Below are 25,480 nucleotides of genomic sequence, written 5' to 3' on the forward strand. Positions count from 1 at the left end.
ATAGCACAAGAGTATCCAGCCCACACAGTAGAGCCTGGCAAGCCACTCGTAGAGTATTCGATATGCTAAAAGTAGTAACGGGCTGGAGCAATAGCACAGCGGGTAGGGCCTTGCACCTGGTTGACCGGGGTTCGATTCCCAGAATCCCATATGGTCCCCTGAGCACCGCCAGGAGTAACTCCTGAGTGCAAAGCCAGGAGTAACCCCTGTGCATTGCTGGGTGTGACCCCCCCCAAAAAAAAAGCAAAAAAAAAAAAAGTAGTAACAAGTCTCACAATGGAGATGTTAATGGTGCCCGTTCGAGCAAATTGATGAACAATGGAATGACAGTGCTACAGTGCAGTGCTGTATATATATATATATATATATTTATACACGCACACACACACATATATATTAATGAGGCCAGAGACAAGCCAGTAGTACAGTGGATTAGGCATTTGCCCTGCATGTGGCCAACCCGGGATTGATATCTGGCATCCCATATGGTCCTCTGACCACAACCAGGAGAGATCCCTTAATGCAGAGTCAGGAGTAAATCCACAATGCAGTGTGACTCAAAAACCAAAACAGAACACAAAACAAGTCACAACAACAATAAGAAATATGAGGCCAGATAGATAATCAGGGATGTTGCTGACCCTAGCTATTATAATTCCTTACCCCAAGTTGATATACAAGCACCACTGGTAGCCACACCTGAACACAGAGCCAGGAGTGACCCCTGAATGAGCACTGCTGGGCATGTCTCAACACCTCCTCCAAAGCACCTTGATTTTATATCTTATTTAAACAGCTTTCTCTCTCCATCTCTCAGGCAATTTGTGATTAGAATCATGAGGTGACTTAGTGGGCACTTCCCAGCATTGTAGGTTCCCTAAGAACAGTCAGGTGTGCCCTGCCCTCCCACCCGTCCCCCCCACCCCCCGCAAAAAAAAATTGTGTTTTTTGTTTGGTTGGTTGGTTGGTTGGTTTTGGATCACACTTGGTCTACTCCTGGCTCTGTGCTCAGGAAGGAGCACCTTCTAAGAGGCTCGGGGACCATATGTAATGCAGGGATTAAATCCTGGTCAGCTGCATACAAGGCAAATGTTCTACCCAATGTACTCTCTCTCTGACCCTCACATTTCTGAGTGGCCTTTTCTATCTTTCTTTTCTTTCTCTTCCCACTGTGGTTCTCATATTTTGGGGTCTCATCTAGCATTTTTTTTTTGTGTGTGTGTGTAGTGTGTAGTGTGTGTGTATGCAGAGAAGTAGGGTGTGTAAACACACAGAAAAGAAGGGGGTACCACACCGGGCACAGGGCAGCAGCGCTCTATCTCTCCCAGCGCCCGCGTTCGGTAGTCTTCAGCTGCTTCCCCCCACCCCGGGGAGGTGGATGGCGATGATGAGGCAGGCGAAGGAAGGAATGAGGGCCAGGCTGGTTGGTCTCAGTTGCAGTTTATTCCATTCCCATCTCCATTCTCCTCTGATTCTCCTCCTGCTTCTTCCTCCCCCATGCTACTTCATTCTCCTCCTCTGGATCTGGATCTGGATCTAGCTTCTCCAGATCTGGCACTGGGACTGGCCCCAAGCCCACTCTTACAGCCTAGTTAAATCCCCAAGCATGAGGGTTGGGGCTTACACATAGGTGTGGTCACAATCAATAGGATAAAGTTCTTTCCCTCAGGGGATGCTTCTTCTAGGACAGATTTTCTTTCAGCAGGACACCCACCCAAGAGTGGAATCCCATGGGTGTGTTTCTCTTCTCCTTGTCCAACTATAAGTATTCATAATATTAATCATTTTGTATGGACACAGCAATAGATGCATTAAGCTTATAGAATTGCTCTCCTGGGGTCATCTCGATCTCAGACTACAGTGCTCAGGCCAGATTAGTCTTTCCTATCCCTAGCAGGGTCCTAGTCTCATCAATGCTTTTGGATCATGACAGCAGTTGTCCATGACCAAGCTCTTAACTTATGGTTAAGCATTAGGCACTTTGGCCAGTCCTATCTCGATGCTAGGGTAGCACATAACTCACCTCTTGCCCTGGGTCCATCCCATCCCTCGTCGGGACCCTGCCTTTGGGGGTGCTAGGAAGTAAGGGTAGCTGAGGCTTAAGTTGAGAAAGCAGATGCCTGGGAGTGAATAATATTCGAAGCCAATTAAATCCCATGTTACAAAAGCATATTAACAACTGTCTTTCTTTGCCCATACAAAAAGGACATTGCTTTAAAGTAAACTATTCAAAAGACACGAGGAGAGGAGAAAGGCAATATTAACTTACAATACAAGTTCAGTGTCCAAGAAAGGTCTGACCTTACATATTAACAGAGTCTGATTAGGGGGAAAAGCTGATTAACTGGTTGGGGAAGAGAGCATAGAAGTGGTTACAGATAGACAAAGGAATAGGAGTGACTCGGGAGCACTTTGATGGGTGTGACCCGATATACCTAAGCTTCTTGTGGCAAGGAGAACAGGGCATACCAATGTTGTCTTAAAATGTTTAGAGATTATTACCAGATAAGCCCAAACTCTGTGGCAAGGGAGAAAGGACAAATCAATGATATCCTACAGTAGGGATGATAAGAAAAGAAGGGGCTGGATAGATTGTTCAATATGCACCACAAATTTCCCTCACTGCCACTGTGCGTTACTCTGAAACAAGAAAATGGAAAAAGAAAAACAAGAAGAAATCAGCATCTATTTTGTGACCTATGCCAGTAGGGTTAGAAAGCCAGGTCCTGAGTGTGGCTGTTGTGCTGCATGTTTGTTTGTTTGTTTTGTGGCCACACCTTAAAGGGTTACTTCTGGCTCTGCACTCAGGAATTAGTCCCGCCAGTGCTTGGGCAACCATATGGAATGTGCAGGATAAAACGCAGGTTGACTTTGTGCAAGGCAAGTACCCTACCTGTTGTACTATCTTCTGGTCCGTTTATGCTGTGTTTCTGAATTCGCTGTAGACTCTCACTGCCAGTCTTGCTTACTCCAGCCATTGCTTCTGCCTCTTATTCCCAGATTTTACCTTGGAAACAGCCCAGATGAATAGTCCTGAGTAGTTTACCTGGGCATCATCACATGGCTCAGGGGGCAATGTGGGGTTCCGTGATTGAACCTGAGTTGGCCCTATGCAGGTTGGCCCTATGCAAGGCAAATGCTCTACCTACTGCACTATCACTCTGGCCCCTCACTACTTTTTTTTTTTTTTAATAAAGAAGATCAACATTGCCCTCCTCCTGGGTGATGGGTCCCTGTCCTCTTATCCTTCACCAGCGTCCTGGAAAGAAAATGCTATTTACTCACCTTCATCAATGAGAAAAAGGCGGGGAGCGTCTAAGTGACCTGGGGAGGTTTGCATCATAATTCTGAGATCTGGAAGTTAGGGGATATGCCATGCAAAATCTGAGTTGTTGATGGGGAATTGGATTCATTGGGTTATACACACATTCCTGAGGGATAGCGCATTCAGAGAGGGAGAGCAAAGGGCTGAGCACATGCTTTGCATGCAGGTCAGGGCTAAATCCTCAACACCACATAGTCCCCTGAACACTCTCTGGAATCATCCCCACTGGAATCAGGGATTAAGTAGCCTTTGACCATTACCAGGTGCTGCATAAATCCCACTGCAGTCCCCCAAAAGAGACATTCCAGGGCCTTGGGTGTGACTTGAGTGGAGGAGCACAGGCTTTGCAAAGTCTATGCAAGTTCTGGCTTTAATCCCTGGCCCTCTTTCTCCCAGTACCAACAGAACTGGTGCAGCGGTTTCCAGGGACAACCAGGCACAACACCTCCCAGAAAGTCTCCACAACAATTAAAACAAAACTTGGGACCATAACTGCCTGTGCTCAGGGCTTCCTCCTGGCTCTGTGCTCAGGAATCACTCCTGGAGGGGCTCAGGGACCATAGGGGAATGGGAATTGAACCTGGTCCAGCCACTTGCAAGGCAAACACCTAACCTGATGAACTATCTGTCCTGAAAAATTTTAAAAAGCCACACCTCCTCTTAAGGTTGATGTAAGATTAACATGTTGATTTAGAATTTTAACTATAGAATTTGAGATACAAAAACATGCCATAAGTAGCTTCATCTTCTGAAGAAGAGCTATCAGTGATTTCTCTAAAGAATTTAGTAAAAGTGGTTAGAGAGTTTTTTGTTTTTTTTGTTTTTTTTTGCTTTTTGGGTCACACCCGGCGATGCACAGGGGTTACTCCTGGCTCTGCACTCAGGAATTACTCCTGGCAGTGCTCAGGGGACCATATGGGATGCTGGGATTTGAACCCAGGTCAGCCGCGTGCAAGGCAAACACCCTACCCACTGTGCTATCACTCCAGCCCCGGTTAGAGGGTTTTTGGGGCAGGGTGAGGTGGGGTACACAATGAAGCAGTGCTTGCAGACCATGTGGTGCTGGAGGGATCTAGCCTGGGGTTCCTGCACAGACACTTCAAGCCTTTTTTTTTTTTGGCTTGCTTTTGGGTCACACGCAGCGATGCTCAGGGCTTACTCCTGGCTCTGCGCTCAGGAATTACTCCTGGCGGTGCTTGGGGGACCATATGGGATGTTGGGAATCAAATCCCAGTAGGCTGCGTGCAAGGCAAGCACCTTGCCCGCTGTGCTATTGCTCCAGCCCCACACTTCAGCCTTTGGACCATCTCCCTCGCTCTGTTGTGGGAGCGTAAAAGTGAACAGGAAGGAACAGAGAGATACTACAGAGAGGCACTCCCTTTGCTGTGTTTGATCCTTCAAAGGTGGACACAATATAACAAAAAACCAGGGATCCGAGTGATCGTGCAGCAGGCAGGACACTTGCCTTGCTCACAGCCGACCAAGTTCAATCCCCAGATGGTCACCTGAGACCACTAGGAGTGTCTGGGTTACTTCTGGGGGGGGGGCTACCACACGGATGCTGGGAATCCAACCCCACTCAAGGCAAGCACCCTGCCCTCGCGGGCCCAGAAAGCTCTTCCTTATATTGAGAATTGCTATACATCTTGAGCACCTTCTTTAAGCTCAACACAATTGTTCATACCGAATGTCTTTTTCCTTTCCCCTGGACAGACTTTCAGATATCCGATTTTACTTGAAGGAACTAGAAATGCTGGAAAGAAAAATTGATGTCATTGCCTTTTTTTTAAGCCAGGGAATTCCAGTAGCTGTTAAAATTTTTGCGCGACTCTCCCCTACCCGCTCGCTTTCGGAAAATGGATTTATTGAGTGACGTGGGCGAAGATATTTTCCTTTCAGAATAAATAGACCAGCTTTGTCTGACATTGTTTTCATCACAGGCTGGCTGGGATTCAGTAGGAGTGTAGTTGAGAGTGTGGGTGCGTGTGTCTCCCAAGGGTTAGTTACTTGACCCCCTGAACACATTTTGTTCTTGGACACCGCGTAGTTAGTTGTACCGAATGAATGAATGAATGCCTTCGTTTCGGTCCACACCTGGAAGTGGGTGTGAGATCTGGGTTCGGGAGACCACACTCAGTGCCGGCCGCGGATCGGACTTTAGGACAAGCTCCTCACTCTCTACGCGGTACACTAACTAACAGGGGCCCAAAAGAGCTTTTTTGCCTTTACGAAATCGCTTGCGAAGTAGACAAAACTCACGCCCAACGTGGGGCTCGAACCCACGACCCTGAGATTAAGAGTCTCATGCTCTACCGACTGAGCTAGCCGGGCAGTTGATGACTCAGCCGATCCCCATGAAAGTTACAGAGACTCTTTCCCCGAATCGCCGGCACTCAAAAAAAAAAAAAAAAAAGGCTGCAGAGTTTCTACTGGGGTGGGCGGGGACTGACTAGCCTTGGCGCCAAATTCTGGGCGCGGCCTCGTACGTCGTTCGCGCGCCAGTCGCTGGGTGGAGCTGGAGAGCTCGCCGCCCCCGGGGCAACGGGACGCCCCAAGTGCGGCCCCGCGGGGCGGCGGGACTACAACTCCCGTGGTGCTTCAGACTCGGAGGAGGTGGGGCCCCGGGCGAAGGCGGGACGCGAGGGCGGGCCTTCCGGGAGTGTGTTTCCGGCGTCGGAGGCCGCGGCCGGGCGCAGTGTGAGAGCGGTAAGATGGCGGCGGCGGCGGTGGTGGAGTTCCAGAGAGCGCAGTCCCTCCTCAGCACCGACCGGGAGGCCTCCATCGACATCCTGCACTCCATCGGTAACGGCCGCCGCGCCCCCTCCGCGGCCCCGGCGGCCCGGCCGCGCCCGTGCGGGTGGGCGGCGGCGCTGCGCGGCCGGGCTAGCCGGCTCCGCGGCTGCTGACTCACTGTGTGTGAGGGGGGCCGGGCCGGGGGCACACAGGCCGCCCGCCGCTCGGGGCAGCGGCCCGGGCCCCCCGCGCCGCCCGCCGGACGGCTGCTGACTCACGGCGCCGCGCTCCCCGGCCGCGGCGCGGGGGGCCCGCGCGCAGCCCCGCTCGGGACGCGGTTGCTTAGGGGCGCAGCCCGGGCCGGGCTCGTCTCCCGGCCGGAGTTTCCCTCCCTGCCGCTCAGGCGTCCCGGCGCCGCGGCGAGACGCGCCGGCCCGGCGGGCGGGCGGGCGGGGGCCGCCGGGGCCGAGCCGGGGGGCCGCCCGGGAGCGCGTGTGGATACGCCGCGGGGGGACGCGGGCGCGGCGCGGGGAAGCGCGGCCGGGCGCCCCGGCGGCTCCGCGGGGTGGCCGCCGTGCCGACGAGGGGCGCTTGGCTCCCGCGTCCCGGAGAGTTGAGTGCGGGCGCTGCCCCGCGCGCGTCCCGCCGGGCTGCCGCTCCGTGCACTTTGCCGGGGTGCCGGGCGGATCAACAAGTAGGGCGCGGGCGCCCGCGCGCGGGGGGCCGCCGGGACCGGGGCTCGGACGGTGACCCGTCCCTGAAGTTTGGTTCCTCCCCACGGGCCCGCACCGGAGCCCCGACGCGGCATCTCCGGGGGGTCCCGGCCGAGGGGCATGTGGGTGCTACCTGACCTCCGAAAGGCGGTTTGGTTTTGAAGTTAATGCTTCGGGCTTGGACAGTTCAAGTTCCAGAGCCAGTGACCTCTCAGTCACAGTGCGAAGTTAACCTCCGTGACTTTTGTTTTTTCTTTTTCCTGTTTTTGGGGTACATCCTGATCACTGGGAGAGTTAATGTGCGAGGCATGGATTTTGTGTGTGTGTGCGTGTGTGTGTGCGTGTGTGTGCGCGCGTGTGTGTGCGCGTGTGTGTGTGCGCGCGTGTGTGTGCGCGGGTGTGCATGCCTAGTATCTGTCTAGGCATATGTAAAAAGTGGAGATTTTGATACACATTACAACGAACCAGAGCTCTCTTGCATTCTTCCAGTGCTAGGGGAAAGTTCCCTCCGCTGTTAGAACGAGCTTGAGTCATGATGGTTGACAGCTTTACTTTTCTCGACTCCATCATGGAGTATCAAAATCTTGGTTTTTGTCAAGTCATGATGCTTTGTTAGAGAAGTCAGAACTAGTCATGCACACAGAAGTTATCACTGCAGACTTGGGGAGGATAGTCATTGTTTAAATATGGTAGAATAGTTTTAAACAGTGGAAAGTGGGAAAGAGCACAAAGTTCTTTTAGCAGGTCCCGGATTCCTGAAAAAGTGGCAATCCTTAGTGAGACTGAGTGGCGCTGTGACCGGTTGGCTTTGTGAAGCTCGTAGTCCAGCACACCCGTAGCTCAGACTTTCCAGACTTAAGATTCACTGAGGGTTGACTTTGCAGTCAGTAACTTTTTTGTTTGGTTTTTAGTTTGTGGCTGATGGTGTATACTCAGGCTTGTTTCTTTTTCTTTTTCTTTTTTTTTTTTTTGAGGGGCGATGGGGAGGGCCACACCTGCCTGATCTCAGGCATTATTCTTGCTCTGTGCTCAGGGGTCACTGGTGGAAAGCTTGGGGGAGCACATGGGGTGCTGGGGATTAAACCTGGGTCGACTGTGTGCAAGGCAAGCACCCTACCTGTTGTACTCTTTGACCCCATATTTGTTATTTTTGCATAAATTAGTGCTTAGCGTGGAAGATTTAAAAGCACAATTGTGAAGAACATATACATATATAATATATATATGTATGTATACAGTGTTGCTTTAATCCGGTGACTGCAACAAGAATTTCAGTGTACATAGGTAAGGGAAATTCTAATTGATAAAATGAAAAGGCACATTTACAGTCAGTGGGCAAAATCTCAGTGATTTACATAGGACTTGTCTAACAATCATTTTACTTTACCGGTTTTAGATTTAAGCTCTCTGGAAGTTGTCTTTGACTATGTTTTAGCTTGAAATTGAAGTTGGTCTTTTGAGGGAAAATGTCCTCTTTATTTTCTGCCAGAGTTTTAAGAGGGTTTACATTTCTCCCCCCAGTGAAACGTGACATTCAGGAGAATGATGAGGAGGCAGTGCAGGTCAAAGAGCAGAGCATCCTGGAACTGGGGTCTCTCCTGGCGAAGACTGGACAAGCTGCAGGTATGTGATTGTTTCCTCATTTGCCTGAAATGCTAGGTGAAATTTTGATTCTCCTGTTTCTTGGTGATAAAATTCAGTTTTATTTCCAGCCTGCTGAGTTTACTGAGCTTTAAGTTTTTTGTTTTGTTTGGACTATGCCAGGAATTAAGCCCAGGATTTCAACCATGTAAGTGCCCTACCATGGAGCTATATCCCAACCCCAAGTTTTGGATATTTCAGCATGAAGTTATGTTCCTTTAATCTCAGTTATTTTGTGGCAGAGTTTTCTCCTGTTGGTGAATATAGAGCTACTTCCTTCTAGTTTGAATATTCTGTTAAATACAGGCAGGAGGTCTTCACTACGCAGCAGTGATGTACGTAAGGTAGATTGTGATTGTAAGCCTGACTTGAAAATGACTAGGTATTTGTATCCAGGGAAGTGACTTGTCCTTTTTTCCCCATATATGGAATGAGTAAGACATGAAATGGAAATATTTCCAGGATTTCGCTGTTGGTACCTAGAACTTTGTGCATGTCATTCCCCAAACATTCTAGTAATTGAATCATTGACTTTCTTTGCTAAGATGAAAGTCTGAAGATGGGCAGTCCTTGGCATGAGAGAATCGTGCTTATCAGGAAGGACCTTTGGCCAGTAAAGTGATAATCATACTTTGAGAAAAATGCTTAAGCCCAAAATGGATGATTTTTGCCAATTTTAAAGTGAATTTAGAACTTTTCTGATTAGTGTGGATTTTAAATTTCTGTTAAGTAACCTCGTGAATTATTTTACCAGACCTTATGCTGTTATTTAAGAGAATGATGGGTTTAAGTAAGCTACACTTTGTGAACTTTGAGAATTAAGCTTTCCTAGTTTATAGTGACTTTTTTTTTTTTTTTTTTTTTTGCTTTTTGGGTCACACCAAGAGATGCTCAGGGGTTACTCCTGGCTTTGCACTCAGGAATTGCTCCTGGCAGTGCTTGGGGGACCATATGGGATGCCGGGGATCGAACCCAGGTCGGCCGCGTGCAAGGCAAACGCCCTACCCGCTGTGCTATCGCTCCGGCCCCTATAGTGACTTATTTTTAGGCTAATTAATAGGAAATTGAGCAAAAGATGTATGAACTTGGGACATATGTTTATATAGGTTGTATATTTTATTGTAGGGCTTGGGTGCTGAGAACTTGCTTCTGGACTATACATACAGGGATTACTCTTGGATCAAACCGGGGTTGACTGTTTTCAAGGCTAACATTTTTACCTGCTGTTCTCTATGGCCCAAGATGTCATATTAAAATACCTATAATTAGGGCCCAGAGAGAGTACAGTGGACAGGGCACTTGCTTTGCATGTGGTCAACCCAGGTTCAATTCCTGGCACTACATATGGTTTTCCCCCATGCCCTGCCTAACGTGACCCCAGAGCACAGAGCCAGGAGTAAGCCCTGAAGGTGTGGCTGCTCCCCCCTCAAAAAAAAAAAAAAGAAAAGAAAAAGCCTGTGATTAGAAAAACTATACCTGTTTTTCAGTGCTAGCTACAGACTTGTTACTATTTTGTTTTGTTATTTTAAGTTACTTCTGACTCAGTTCTGGAGGACACCATTGGGTGTGCTAAGGGGACCATGTTCATGTTCTGGGTTGCTTCCATATGCAAAGCATACGCTCCAACCCTTTGAGTTATCTCCCTGGCTCATAAGTATTTTTTTTTCCCCTTTCCCCTTTTGGGTCATGCCCAGTGATGCTCAAGGGTTACTCCTGGTTCTGCACTCAGGAGCTACTCCTGGCAGTGTTTGGGACATCATATGGGATTCTGGGGAATAGAATCCAAGTTGGCCATGTGCATCCGGGTTGGCCACATGCAAGGCAAATGCCCTCCCCATTGCACTCTCACTCTAGTCCCCCTGGCCCATAACTGTTGATTGTGTTATGCACAATTTTTTTTTAGTTTCCTTTTAGGGGGTACCATACCTGGCGGTGCTCAGGTCTTACTCCTGGCTTTACTCAGGAATCATTCTTTGGCAGGGTTTGTGAGGATCATAAAAGATTAAACCCAGATTAAACCCCTGGGTTAGTGTGTGCAAGGCAAGCACCTACCCTGCTGTACTATATATCCAGCCCCCAAAACAACTTGATAGGATAGATACTATTATCAAGTTTTGCACTTCAGGAAACTTAGCAAAGATGAATAAATTACCCAACGGCACTCAGCTGGTACGTAGTATACCTAGGATTTGAACCCATGGATATCTACTTCAGAATTCATGGCATGATGGATACTGTTTTCCATAGTTATCCACTTGTGGAGTCTAAGTGGGAGTTGGTATTCTCTTTTTCTTTTTCTTTTTTTTTAAACGTTAGACTGAGTTTGTTATATTATTATGGATTTCTCTTTGAATTAATTTATTTAATTTTTAGGGTTTTTTTTCTGCCACATCCTGTTTGGGTTTACTCCTGGTTCTGTGTTCAGGGGTCACTGCTGGCAGGCTCGGGGGACTGCATGGGGTGTCAGGGATTGAACTTGGGTCCGCCATGTGAGAGGCAAGTACTCTATCAGCTCTACTATTGCTCTGGCCTCTACGCTTTCAATTACTGTGAACCTAGAAGTTGTAGAATAGTTTTGAAAATTTATTCAAAAGGTAATAAGGCAAATTTCTAGAAACTTAAGAGAACCAAATAATGATTCAGAACTTTTCTATCAGATATCTAAATTTTTCTTGTATGTGTAATTAAAAACAGCATGTAGTATAGTATTATCTCAGAAAAATTACTCAAAAACATTAATTTGTTTAAAATTCCTGTTTTACGCTTTGGTATCACTGAAGTTGATTTTTTTTTTTCTTGAGGGTGGTGGGGGGCTATACTGGGTGGTGCTCAGGGATCACTGCCAGGGTTTGGGGGATCATGTGGGGTACTGGGAATCAAATTTGAATTGGTTGTGTGTAAGGCCTTACTTATTGTTCTGGCCCTATCACCTTTGTTTTTTTTTTTTTTTTTTTTGGTTTTTGGGTCACACCCGGCAATGCACAGGGGTTACTCCTGGCTCTTCACTCAGGAATTACCCCTGGCGGTGCTCAGGGGACCATATGGGATGCTGGGATTAGAACCTGGGTCGGCCGCGTGCAAGGCAAACGCCCTACCCGCTGTGCTATCGCTCCAGCCCATCACCTTTGTTTTTATCCTTACCTTCTAGTCAACAGTTAGAAGTATATACTTACTAACCTGTTGGAACTTGGCAGATATTCAGAAACTTTTCCAGTTTTATTACTGTTCTCTGAGAGTTTGATGAGTTTATATAGAAAACAGAAACTGGGAGGGGGGGTGCTGGAGCGATAGCACAGCGGGTAGGGCGTTTGCCTTGCACATAGCAGACCCGGTTCGATTTCCAGCATCCCATATGGTCCCCTGAGCATCGCCAGGAGTTAATTCCTGAGTGCAGAGCCAGGAGTAACCCCGTGCATCGCCGGGTGTGACCCAAAAAAGCAAAAAAAACCAAAAACCAAAAAACAAAAAAAAAACTGGGTTGGAGAGCTAGTAGGGTGTTTGCCTTGCATGCGGCCGACCTGAGTTTGATCCCCAGCAGTAATTCCTGAGTGCAGAGCCAAGAGTAATTCCTGAATGTACTTAGCTCATGTAGCCTGGTATAGCCCCCCAAAACAAAAAAACAAACAAAAAATAAAATAGAAATGTAAGCTAGTCTTTAGGCTTACTTTTTTATAAACCTGTTTTTGATAGGTTTTGTTGTTTCTTTGGATGTTAGGTTCCTGAGAATAGAAAATATTTTTGTTTCCTTAACCTTCGATTTTGTTCATTTATTTATTGTTCATTTATTACTGTAAACTAGTAGCAAGTCCCTACTAAAGTTTGGGGATTTAGTGCAGGGCATATGTCTGACCACTAGTTAAATCTCTGATACCACATGGCCTTCCTGGCACTACCAGTTGTGACCTTGGAGGTTCATGAGCACTGTTGGTGGACCCCTGCTTCTGCTGCGCCTGAGCAGTACTGCATCCTCAAGCCCTGGCACCGAACTGGCACTGAACTGCTGACCCGGGTCCCTGGAAGCGGTGCTGGGCTCCCTACGCACTGGTTAGGAAACTCCTCCTTTCTCTCCTCAAAAAGATGGTCCCTGACCGATGGTGGTCATTGGGATTTAGTGAATAAGATGTCTGGTGGATAATATTGATTGAAAGCAGTGCTGAGCATCATTGGATGCTTAGATTCAGGAGCTACTGTTTTCAAACCCTAATATTGAGACACTTAAAAGAATTATGTTGAGTTCTGTGAGGTTCTGAAAATCAAGTTTTCATTATATAATTTGGAAGTAATTCTAGTGAGAGGAGGAGTAAGACAGTATTATTTAATGGAAATTAAAAGGAACATTATTTTGTGTATAGATGGAAATAGAGAAGATAACTAAATATAAACAAAACCCCAAAACAGTAGTAGACTAAGATAAAAAAAAATGTAATTAATTCTTCTGAGAAGTGTGGCAGCTGAATGGTCTTTTGTTTTTGTTAGAGTAAAAAGACAACATTCAGTCCTTGAAGGAAATACTGTAATACCACCAGGTGCTAGAGAGAAAGGCAGACTGCTTAGCTCATGTTTCATTTCTGCCTTTTCCAGGAAGGAAAATGATATTCAAACTGAAAAAGATAGAAATAACGTCAGGAAAGAGAATTAAAGTCAACGTAGGTGAGAGAAGAAAGAGCAGAGAGTTCCTTAGATAAATTCAACTAGACTATGGTAATTACTCTTAATATTCTAAGAGTAGTTTTAGCAGATAATAATTTATAGAGCCACAATAATTCTGAGAAAAATAATGGAAGGTGGACAAGTTATAACAAAAAAAGTAACAAAATATGCCTTGATACTCAGGATAGGCAAACAATGCACCACCAGTTTTTGGGTTTTTGGATCACACTTGGCAGTGCTCTGGGATCTGGCTCTGTGCTCAGAGATCACTTCTGGCAGAACTCATGAGAACATATTTGGTGTGAAGAGGTGAGGCAGAGGGGGAGATGGAACACAGGTCCTGTGCAAGGCAAGCACCCTACCTGTTGTATTATCTCTGTGGCCCCTGTTGCTCCATTTTTTTAAAAATCAGATGAAAACAACTGATTTAGATACTATAAATTGTTAATCAATAGAAAAGTTCTTAAAGGCATTGTTTGGTAAATGGATATTATTCTCCTCTCCCTTGTCTTTAAGAAAAGTTCTTAAAGACATTGTTTGGTAAATGGATATTATTCTCCCCCCCTTTTAAAAAAATTTGTTTTTGAGCCATACCCAGTGGTATTTAGGGCATACTCCTGGCTCTGCACTTAGGGATCACTCCTGGCAGTGCTCTGGGAACTATATGGGGTGAGATGCCGAGGAATCAAATCTGTGTTGGACATGTGCAAGGCAAGCACCTTACCTGCTATATTGAAAATTCCTCTGGCACCTAAAGAGTGGGTTTCTGAACAGATTATTCTAAACTCATATCTCTTTAGTTACATTTGTAAGACTCATAGATTTGCAAGGTTCCATCATGCTCAGGGGTAACTCCTGGCTCTCCACTTAGGGGTCACTTCTGGCAGTGCTCAGAAGACCATATGTGGTGCCAGGGATTGAACCTGGCTTGGCCGGTGCGCGACAAGCACCCTACCTTTGTACTGCCTCTCCATTCCCTGCCTTCTGTTCTTGTAAGTGATGGTTTATAAAATAAAGCCACATTCACTTGTTTTCATGTTGTCTCTGACAGATTTTTACATTGCTATGGCAGAGTTAGGTACCTGCCACTGAGCCCAGTTAGTCCACAAACCCAAAAATGTTCACTTGTTTTCTTTATGGAACCTCTTAGAAAATGTTTTGGGCTAGAAGAATAATTTCATTTTATTTCTGACGTAATTGGAGTATTTGAACATTTGCCATGGCATTATTGTTAGATATGGATTGTGCTTCTCTAACAGCAAATAGATCATTTCTCATCCAGGAGGGATGCCTAGCATCGTGTCACAGGAATCTGCCCTTGCTCTGTTCAACACATCTGACATTATGACTAAAGTCCTTTCAGTAAATGTGCTTTTTTTTTTTTTGCTTTTTGGGTCACACCCAGTGATGCTCAGGGGTTACTCCTGGCTTTGCACTCAGGAACCACTTCTGGCGGTGCTTGGGGGACCATATGGGATGCCGGGGATTGAACCCGGGTCGGCCGTGTGCAAGGCAAACGCCCTACCCGCTGTGCTATCGCTCCGGCCCCAAATGTGCATATTTTTTAGAAGATTAGTGCAGTAATAAGTACAATAGAGGACACAATTACGAAAGTTTTTGCCAAAGCCAGCAAAGTTGAATTTGGTTGTGGTAAGGAGAGCCCGGCAAGCTACCAAGTATCTTGCCTGCATGGCAGAGCCTGGCAAGCTACCCATGGTGTATTCGATATGCCAAAAACAGTAACAAGTCTCACAATGGAGATGTTACTGGTGCCCGCTCGAGCAAATCTGTGAGCAACGGGATGACAGTGACAGTAGGATAAAGTTAGACCCTTAAAAGTATTTATCAAAACAAAGGAAGCTGGGGCAGAGATAATAGATAATAATAGAGATAATAGTGGGTAGGGTGCTTCCCTTGCAAGTGGCCAACCCAGGTTCAATCCCTTGTACCCCATATGTTTTCCCAAGCCTCACCAGGAGTGATAGCTGAGTACAGAGCCTGCAGTAAGCCCAACTAAAGGGGAATTACTTGTGTGTGTAAAAAAAAAAAAAAAACCTTAATATCTGACCAAAGAGTGCTATTAGAAAAAGCAAAGCATACTATCTTGTGTTACGTGTAGTCAGATTAAGAGAACTAAATCTCATATTTACTGGTCAGCACTACCTTGAGCATTATTTTCTTCCTAAGCTCAGAGTAGGTCAAATAAAATGATAAGAGAAAAAATAGATAACGAATCTAGAAACCAGAACTTTAGAAGATGTGTTGAAATAGAGAAGGCTTTTTTGTTTATTTGGGGCCATACCCTGTGATGCTCAGTGATTACTTCTGGTGCTACACTCAGGAATCACTCCTGGCAGTGCTCAGGGTATCATCTGGGGTTCCAAGGATTGAAGCTGGGTCGGCCATGTACAAGGCAAGTGCTCTACCTGTTGTACTATCACTCTGGCCTCAGCATTACACTGTGATTCTATCAGATAATTAAAATTTACATGACTGTAAAGTGATTTGAGGGCAGAAGTCAGTACAGCTTGGAGGTAGCATTGAAAGATTTCATAGGACTGTAATTGGATCTAAAAGAATATTTTGTATTTACATTTATTGAGAGCATGGAGAGAAATTCCACACGGAAATGCAGCATGAATGAATCATGAAAGCAGGAGTATATAGATCATGTAGAGGTAAATGGTGGCAGAATGGGAAACAATTTTTGGTTTTTTATTTTGGACCACACTTGACAGTGCTCAGAGCATTCTCCTACTTCTCTGTCCAGGGATCACTAGCTGTGCTGGGGAGAACATAGGGGTGCTGGGGAACCACCCTGGGTCTGCTGCATAGAAGGCAAGTGATTTCGCTGAACTCTGGCCCTGAATTAAGAGGTGTATTTTTTGTTTGTTTTGATTTTGGGGCCATACCTGGTGGTGCTCAGTGCTTACTCCTGGTTTTGCACTCAGGGATCACTTCTGGTGAGCTCAGGGTGCTGGGATTGAACCTGCGTTGGCTATGTCCAAGGCAAATGCCCTACCCATTGTACTATCCAGTTTGGCCCTGAATGAAGTTTTTATATAGTGATTCTGTAAGAATATTACTGGATAATACAAAAAAGGCTGGTAATAAAGTAAATCTTAATAGATTTATTTTTGGCTTTTGGGCCACACTTAGCTTTGCACTACTTGTGGGACTTTGGGGACCATATGGGGTGTAGGGGATCCAACCTGATTTGACTGCATGCAAGGCAAGTATCCTGCATGCTGTGCTGTACTATTTATCCCCCCCCCCCGCGGGTTCTAAATATTTATCTTAATTTTAATACATTTTTTACATTTTTTAAATGAATCAGCGTGGAGTACAGTTACAGACTTACGAACTTTTATGCTTACATTTCAGTTATACAGCGATCGAGTACTCATTCCTTCACCATTGCCCACCCCATCCCCTATACCCCACCCCGCCTCTGTGACAGGGCATTTCCTTTTGCTGTCTCTCTTTATGGGTGTTGTGGGTTGCAATAGAAGTGTTGAATTGCCATCATTCGGTCTGTAGTCTACTTTTAGCACGCATCTCCCATCCTGAGCGGGCCCAAGCACCCCATACTTGGTGTTCCCTTCTCTATTTGAGCTGCCATTTCCCCCTGCATGTGAGGCCGGCTTCCAAGCCGTGGAGCAATCCTCCTGGTATTCATCTCTACTATTCTTGGGTGTAAGTCTCCCATTCTGTTTCTTTATATTTCACAAATGAATGCAGTCTTTCTATGTCTGTTCCTCTCTTTCTGGCTCATTTCACTTAACATGATGCTCTCCATGCTGTACTGTTTCACTGGCCCCTGTGGTTATAGTTTAAGATAGATGATGCAAAATAAAAATTTTAAAAGGGTACAGAAGAGCTTTAAAGGGAAACTACCAGAACTTTTTTTTTTTTTCCTGACCATATGAAATGATACTCAGGGCTTACTCCTGGGTCTGTTCTAGGGATCACTCCTGGTGGTGCTTGTGGGACCATATGAGGTGCATGCAAGGCAAGTGCCCTAGCCATTGTACTATAGCTACTTTTACAGCCTCAGTATTGTAACTTTTTTTTTAATTCCTGGTGGTGCTCCGGGGATCATATGGGATGCTGGGAATCAAACCTAGGTTGGCCTCACGAAAGGCAAATACCCTACCCGCTGTGCTAGTGCTCCAGCCTCAGTACTGTAACTTTTATGTGTGAAGTTTCAGAGGTTCAAGGAAGTGAAAATGCTAAAATGCTAATTATACTGGATAGAGTTAAGTATTTTGGGAGGGGAAAAAAAGAGGGAATCTAGAACTGAAAAACTATTTTATTTATTTATTTTGTTTGTTTTTGAACCATAACTGGTAGTGCTCAGGGATTACTCCTGGCTCTGTGCTCAGGGATTACTCCTGGTGAGGCTTGGGGGACCATATGGGATGCTGTGGATCAAACCTAGGTTGTCCAGTGCAAGGCAAGTGCTCTATTTGCTGGAGTATTGACTAGAGGAAATTTTTTTTAATGTTTATAGCCTGATATTTGTTGGTTGTGGGAAGTTATGTTGTCCAAAGTGGGCAAACACAGCATATTTCATGATTCTTGAAACTTTTCTCTCAAAGTATGAGTAGCTTGATGTGTGTCTTTTATTAAGGTGGATATGTGAGTCAGAGAGCCAAGAGCCTTTTCCACACTCTTATGGTGGGGATATGAATCCATTGGTGGTATATATAACGTATTTGCTATTCTATTACCTGCTAGGAATGCTTTAATTTCCTGCTGTTTCATGTCGAGTGATTCCAGTGGCATGAATGTTTTTATGATCTTGGATCATTTTTCAGTGAGTATTTTTATCCCTAATATGGATATTTATTTTTCCTTGTCTGCATTGCCTCTCACACAGAGCTTGGAGGACTTCTGAAGTATGTGAGACCCTTCTTGAATTCCATCAGCAAGGCTAAAGCAGCTCGTTTGGTCAGATCTCTTCTTGATCTGTTTCTTGATATGGAAGCAGCTACAGGGCAGGAGGTAAGCTACTTATATGACAAATTGGAAAGAGTCTGCTTCAGGGAGAGAAGTACTTTTCTGCACTTTGGTGTTTAGTGTGGAAGCCACAGCTTGGAGGATAAGACAGCTCAGGACTGGAACATGTCAGTTTCTTTGTTACAGGGCATTTGATACTTTGGGTCTGTTCCAAGCTTTGCTTTGTAAGTGGAGATTGTCAGTGGTCCCTGGAATCCTCATTACATCAGGGTCACAGACTGATTCTTGTCTCTGAGGTGTTATATTGCTGCAGCTTTGTAATGTTTTCTGTGTCTATGGTACCTTTCATCCTGTATTACAAAGCTCCTTCTGAGTATAATTAAGTCTGTGGCATCTTTTCTTGGCTTATTTTGCACTGTGTGTATACCTTTTGTGTAGGATGAGCACTCAGCCATTTGTGTAGGGTCTTTTTTGGGGGGAAGAGCATACCCATTGGTGCTCGGGGGCTTACTTTTAGCTTTGTGTTCAGGGATCACACTGCTGGTGATGTTATGGGGACCATAGTTGATTCCAGGAATAGAACCTGGGTCTGCCATTTATAAGGCACATGCCCTACTTGGTGAACTCTCTCACCTGTCCCATCCATTTGTATCTTGCATACAAGGTAAATGTCTTTTGCAAGCACAGACTAGAATCGGAGGTCTAATATTAAAAGAGTGGTTTACCAGAATCAATGAACCACTTCCCATTTTTTCTAAGATAACTGTACTTTTGCAGTTAAGCATGTGATATTACCAAAGTTAAGAACCATTCTGGATTGGAGAGAGAGTTCTGGGGTTAAGGTGCTTGCTTTACACATGACAGATCCCAGTTAAATTCTTGCTACTGCTTATGGTCTGCTGAGCACTACCCTAAGCACAGAGGAGTAAACTCCCAGTATCTGGCAGATTTCAGCATAATAATGTTTCAGTTGTTGTTTCCTTGTTTTGGGGCCACACCCAGCAATGCTTAGGGGTTATACCTGGCTCTGCACTCAGGAATCAGTAGTGTTGGTGCTTAGGGACAATATGGAATGCCTGGGATCCAACCTGAGTTGTTTGTATGCAAGGCAAGCACCCTACCCACTATATCTCCGCCCCCCCCCTTTGTTTTAAATATTGTTTTGCACAAGTCTTTGATATATATAAAATAGATAATATTATTATTATTATTACTATTATTAGACTGGGAGAGGGTTTTTAAGAGCAGGATGAGGACCTAAGGGAACAAGGAAGAAGAAACACGAGCTATGCAAGGGTAGAGATAGTGGTAGGCCTACAGAGACAACTCTTATTCCATAGGTTGGTCTTTTTTTCTTTTTTTTTTGTGATACACCACATAGGACTGTACTCAGGGTTTACTTCTGGCTCCACTCTCAGGGATCACTTATTACAGTGCTTAGGGGCCGTATCAGGTCCTGGGATTGAAACTGGGTTGGCTGTGTGCAAGATGAGCAACCCACCTGTTGTATTAGTGGTCTCGCCTGTTTAGACACTTAGATGCCTGTTTTTCTTTTATTTTTGGAAGTGCTCAGGGATATCTCCTGATTTGTTGCTCGGGGATCAACCCTAGTGGTGCTTTGGGGACCATATTTAGTGCTGGGGACTAAATTAGGGTAAACTGTGTGCAAGGCAAGAATCTTAATCTCTGTACTGACTCTCTGGCCTTAGATGACTGCTTTCAAAACCAAAGCAGTGAAATTCTTTTTGTGAGCAATTTTTTTGTGTGGGGGAGGGGATCAGGGGCATACCTGGTGGTTCTCCTACCTGCTGTACTATCTGGCTCTTTGTGAACAATTTTTTTGGGGGTCACACCAGGCGATACACAGGTGTTATTCCTGGCTCTGCACTCAGGAATTACTCCTCAAGGGACCATATGGGATGCTAGGAATTGAACCCGAGTTGGCTGTGTGCAAGGCAAACACCCTACCCGCTGTGCTATTGCTCCAGCCCCAATTTGTGAGCAGTTTAAAGGAAAATGTGTTTTTTTGTTGTTGTTTTGACTGAGCCTCAGATTTATGGCATCAATACATGTGAAGCATGTGATACACCACTGAGCTATGTTTTTGGCCCTGAAGAAATGATTTTTGGGACTGCTACAGTGCTCAGGTATTACTCTTGGTTTGATCCTCAGGAATCACTCCTGGTAATGCTTGGGGGACCATATGTGGTGCCAGGAATCGAATCTAAATCAGTTGAATTCAAGGCAAGAGCCCTATGTTCTATACTATCTCTTTGGCTCCCCTAAAATAATTTTCTTTTATGGTTGTCTTACCTAACTTATTAAAAAAATTGTACTTTGTTTCGAACCCAGGTCCGATTCCTCCGTCCCTCTCGGAGAGCCTGGCAAGCTACCGAGAGTATCCCGCTCGTACGGTAGAGCCTGGCAAAGCTACCTGTGGCGTATTCGATATGCCAAGAAATAGTAACAACAAGTCTCACAATGGAGCCGTTACTGGTGCCTGCTCAAGCAAATCAATGAACAGCAGGACAACAGTGCTACAGTGCAGTGCTTATGTTTGACATGGCAACCTTAGATTGGCCTGACGTGGGGTCCAGGGCTGGAATGAGAGTTCAAAGGGTTCAACACAGTTTAGCATGTATGCAGACCTGGGTTTAGTCCCCCATCCCTCTACCTCCCCAAGGAGCACCTTTGGGAGAACCCCCATTCACAGAGCCAGCAATAGTGGCTCCTCCCTCCACCCCCAGCCCTCCTTGCTGGGTATGGCTCCAAATGAACAAAAATATTTAGAGACCTGAATAATAAATGCTAATTGAGATAAACTAGTAAATACTACCTGGAACTATTTTTTTGGGGGAAGGGTGAAGAGGGGACAGGTTTGGGGCCTCAGCCAGCAGTTCTTAGGGGCTTTCCCTTCCTTGATACTTGGGGTTGCTTCTGGTAGTGCTCTCGGGATATAGGGTGATGGGGATTGAACCCAAGCTTGCTGCATAAGAAAGTGTATTGAAATTAATTGAACTATCTCTCTGGCCTTTATCTAGGTCTTTATAAACAATTAATTCTGTAAGTCACTTCTTGGTACTCTGAGGTCTCTGGAATTTGTCTCTTCCCATAGAACTGACTTGGTGGGTAGAACGGCATTTATTTATTTATTTTATTTTATTTTATTTTATTTTATTTTATTTTATTTTTTCTTCTTTTTGGGTCACACCTGGCGATGCACAGGGGTTACTTCTGGCTCTGCACTCAGGAATCACCCCTGGCAGTGCTCAGAGGACCATATGGGATGCTGGGATTCGAACCTGGGTCGGCCGCGTGCAAGGCAAACGCCCTACCCGCTGTGCTATTCCTCCAGCCCCAGAACAGCATTTATTTTATGAACAACCAGTTTTTCTCCTTTTAGGAAGTCTAACCAGATCATGATTTTAAGTGTTCTGTAGTTGGTAGTTGGATTTGCTTCTACATGTGGGTCTGTCTGGTTAGGCCCTCCCTTTTTATTTTACTGTTGTACATTGCTCATATCATTTATTTATTTATTTATTTATTTATTTATTTATTTATTTATTTATTTATTTATTGGTGCTGGGGACCCAACCTAGGATCTCACACATGCAAGGCAAGTGCTCTTCCATTGAGCTACAATTCCAGCCCCTGTACAATCACCTTTTTTGTGAAGGAGGGTGTTTGGGTCCCAGCCAGTCACTTCTGGCTCTGTGCTCAGGGATATCTCCTAGTGGGTTCAGGGGACCATATAAGATGCTGGGTGTCAAACCCAAGTTAGCGTTCTTCTCTCTCTCTCTCTCTCTCTCTCTCTCTCTCTCTCTCTCTCTCTCTCTCTCTCTCTCTCTCTCTCTCTCTCTCTCTCTCTCTCTCTCTCTCTCTCTCTCTCTCTCTCTCTCTCTCTCTCTCTCTCTCTCTCTCGCATGATTGGTAGTTTTATCTTCTTACAAAAATTTCACCCTGCACTACTTCTTTCCCTCGCTTTTATTATTGCTGTGATGGTCTTCTTCTTTTTTTTTTTTTTTGCAGCTTTTTTGGGCCACAACCCACAATGCTCAGGGTTTCACTCCTGACTTTGCACTCAGGAATCACTCCTGGTGGTGCACGGGAGACCATATGGGATGTTGGCCATGTGCAAGGCAAGCGCCCTACTGCTGTACTGTTGTTCCAGCCCCATTTGGATTGGCTCACTTGGTTGAGATACTTGTGCATAATTGATTTCAGTACTTACCGGGAATCACATTTTTGCTTTGATATACTTCTGGTTGTCGTGCTCACTGGTAGACACGCAGTACTGCTTGGGTGGGGATTGCTTTTTTCCGTGTGGTGCTTGGTTATTTCGTTGCTGCATGCACACTTCTGTTGTGTTGCTTGGATTGTAACTCAGCATATGGGCTGTGCCTGGGTGTAACTCAGCATATGGGCTGTGCTTGGGTCAAACTCAATGGCTGTGTGTCTGTAAGGCCAGGTGCTCTGCTACATCTCTAGTCACCCAAGAGCTGATGTCTTCATCCATGTCTTCTTTTAATAGTATTTGTGAATTAAAGTAATTAGCTAATTTTGGGAGAAATTACAACTCATCTAAACTCTTCCATATTATACCTCAAACTGAACATAGCAAACCTCAGCATCCAATCACTTACTAAATTCTGTTATTCAGGTTCACCGTCTGTCTCTTTTTGGGGGTGGGGATAGGGCAGTGCTCAGGGATTTACTCCTGGTAGGATTCAGGGAACTATATGTAGTGCCAGAATTTAATCTGGGCCTCTTGCTGCAAAGGAAGCACCCTACTTGTTGTACTGTCTCTCCGGGCTCGCTCCTTCCTTCCTTCCTTCCTTCCTTCCTTCCTTCCTTCCTTCCTTCCTTCCTTCCTTCCTTCCTTCCTTCCTTCCTTCCTTCCTTCCTTCCTTCCTTCCTTCCTTCCTTCCTTCCTTCCTTCCTTCCTTCCTTCCTTCCTTCCTTCCTTCCTTCCTTCCTTCCTTCCTTCCCTCCCTCCCTCCGTCCCTCCCTCCCTCCCTTCCCACCTTCCTCCCTTTTTGGGTCACACCCAGCGATGCTCAGGGGTTCCTCCTGGTCTGCACTCAGGAATTACTCCTGGCGGTGCTTGGGATGCTGGGGATTTAACCCGGGTTGGCCAAGTGCAAGGCAAACACCCTACCTGCTGGACCATCGCTCCAGTCCATCCTTTGTTTCTTTGCAGCAGTAATAACTGGCCCTTTCCCCATAAGCTTTTATGTTTACGGGACATTTTCATGTTATCTTTGTTGTTCTCAGCCTTATACTAATAGGATTTTTTGGTTTTTTTGAGTCACACCCGGCAATGCACAGGGGTTACTCCTAGCTCTGCACTCAGGAGTTACCCCTGGCAGTGCTCAGGGGACCATATGGGATGCTGGGAATCAAACCCAGGTCGGCTGTGTGCAAGGCAAACGCCCTACCCGCTGTGCTATTGCTCCAGCCCCACTAATAGGATTTTTAAAATTATTATTATTTAAACTTATTTTTTAATTAGTGAGTCACAGTGAGGGTACAGTTACAGATTCACACATTTTCATGCTTGTTTTTCCCTCATGCAATGTTTGAGAGCCCATCCTTCCACCAGTGTCCATTCTCCACCAATGAACCCAGTATTCCTCCCACCCCCCAATAATAGGATTTTTTAAAAATATATATATTCAAGTCTTTGCTTACATTTCACTTTTTTTGAGTTCTTCATCTCTTTGAACTCCCAGGCTTTGTAGGGAGTGATTGCTGAATGCAGAGCCAGGAGTAATTCCCGAGAACAGCCAAGTGTGGCTCCAAAACAAAAACAACCCAGAAAACAGCTATGAAGTGAGCTTATGTATGTGGGAGTAAAGGAATGTGATGGGAGGAGTGGGAATGATGGTAGTTGCCAGTGGAAGTAGGGGAAGAGTTGGGATAAGTAGGGGAAAAAGAACATTGAATTAGATCCTTTCTAAATAGTGGTCTGAAATTTCAGAATTAAGCTTAACCTTCAGGAATCTTAGGGAGTTGCCCTGGGAAGCCATTTTTTTGGTTTAGTCTTTGCAACTAAAGCACAAAGCACATTTTAAGAAACCTATGTTGAAATTTTTGTTAGGGACCCTACAGGTTGGATAGGGTTGGGTTTGATCCCTGGTCCCTGGCCTTCTGAGCATCACTGGGTGCAGCCCTGGAGACCCCTGAGCACCATGGGGTGTGGTGCTGGAGGCTTCTTACAGGGTTGGAGCAGTGCTGTCTCCTCAGGCTTTATCACTGAACCCCCAGTCGGGTTCGCCAAGGGTCACAGGAGTGACCAGGCTCCTTGGGCAGCGTTTGGAAAAGAAAATTTTGTTTGAAATAGCATTTAAACAGAGAAGGGGGTTTGAGTAAATTGAGCCAGGAGTTTTGTTTGAAAGTACTAGAACACATGCTTCGTAGGAGCCCTTCGTTCCATACCTCAACCACATGGTTCCACAGTATCAAAAGTAGTAACTTGAACACTGCACCAGGAGTGACTCTAGTCCTGTTGTATGACACTCACCCAAGTAAAATTTCTTTTTTTTGGCGGCGGGGGGGGGGGGGTAGTGTTTGTGTGAAACTTGGCTGTCCTCAGGATCCTGGTGATGGATGCTTAGGGGACCATAAGCAGGACAGAGGATCTAACCAGAATCAGCAGCATGCAAGGCAAGCACCTTAATCTCTGTACTAACTTTGGCCCCAAATATCTATTTTTGTTTGTTTATTTGTTTTTGAGCCACACCCACTGTTGCTCAGGATTGCTTCTGGCTTTGCACTAAGGAATCAATCCTGGAGGGCTCGGGAGACTATATGGGGTTCCAGGGATCGAATTTGGGTTGGCTGTTGTTGGCAAGGCAAGTGCCAACCTGCTGTACTATCTCTTCAGCCCCAGGTATCTAGTTTTTGCTACAACCTTTTATTTATTTATTTATTTATTTAAGTAACACATTTTATTTAGAGGTTTTTTTGAGGGAAGGAGGAAGGGATAAGTGGGAGAGAGAATAGTAAGAGTAACGCGCTCGGCAGAACGAGGGCTTCTTCAAGGGTGCAGAGAGCTCTACACACATCTTAGCACTAGACACAAAACTATGAGAGTACACATCTCAAGAAGGGAGATGCGGGCGGACACATGGGCTCAGGCAGCAGATGTGCCACAACATTTTATATGCAAGGGCTTTCTCCAAAAGTATTTGCTTCTAATACATTTCTTTCTGTTTTTTTTTTTTTTTGGGTCACACCCAGCGATGCACAGGGGTTACTTCTGGCTCTGCACTCAGAAATCACCCATGGCGGTGCTCAGGGGACCATATGGGATGCTGGGAATCGAACCCGGGTTGGCCATGTGCAAGGCAAACACCCTACTCGCTGTGCTATTGCTCCAGCCCCCATTTCTTTCTGTTTTTTTTTTTTCTGGTTTTGTTTTTACTTATGATGTTGGTGGAGAGTTACACCTGAC

The 25,480-nt window shown here is 45.6% G+C and overlaps 1 protein-coding gene and 1 non-coding gene across 3 annotated transcripts in view; one reads left to right on the plus strand and one right to left on the minus strand.

The window, feature by feature from the left end:
- Positions 1–5,583: 5,583 nt before the first annotated feature.
- TRNAK-CUU (transfer RNA lysine (anticodon CUU)) lies at positions 5,584–5,656 on the minus strand. Its single transcript has one exon. It is a non-coding gene; the product is annotated as a tRNA-Lys (tRNA).
- A 322-nt stretch (positions 5,657–5,978) lies between these two features.
- Positions 5,979–25,480, plus strand: part of PSMD11 (proteasome 26S subunit, non-ATPase 11) — a 46,687-nt gene continuing 27,185 nt past the window's right edge. Inside the window, exons 1-3 of one of the 2 annotated variants that reach the window (XM_004608568.2) lie at positions 5,979–6,127; positions 8,293–8,394; positions 17,945–18,069. In XM_004608568.2, coding sequence (XP_004608625.1) covers positions 6,037–6,127; positions 8,293–8,394; positions 17,945–18,069 — 318 coding nt within the window. In that variant the 5' untranslated portion in view covers positions 5,979–6,036. The remainder of the gene's footprint in view (positions 6,128–8,292; positions 8,395–17,944; positions 18,070–25,480) is intronic. The other variant, XM_055130011.1, reaches the window with a different exon arrangement.

The sequence above is a fragment of the Sorex araneus genome, chromosome 3 (genome assembly GCF_027595985.1).
Source record: "Sorex araneus isolate mSorAra2 chromosome 3, mSorAra2.pri, whole genome shotgun sequence".
NCBI classification, from domain to species: Eukaryota; Metazoa; Chordata; class Mammalia; order Eulipotyphla; family Soricidae; genus Sorex; species Sorex araneus.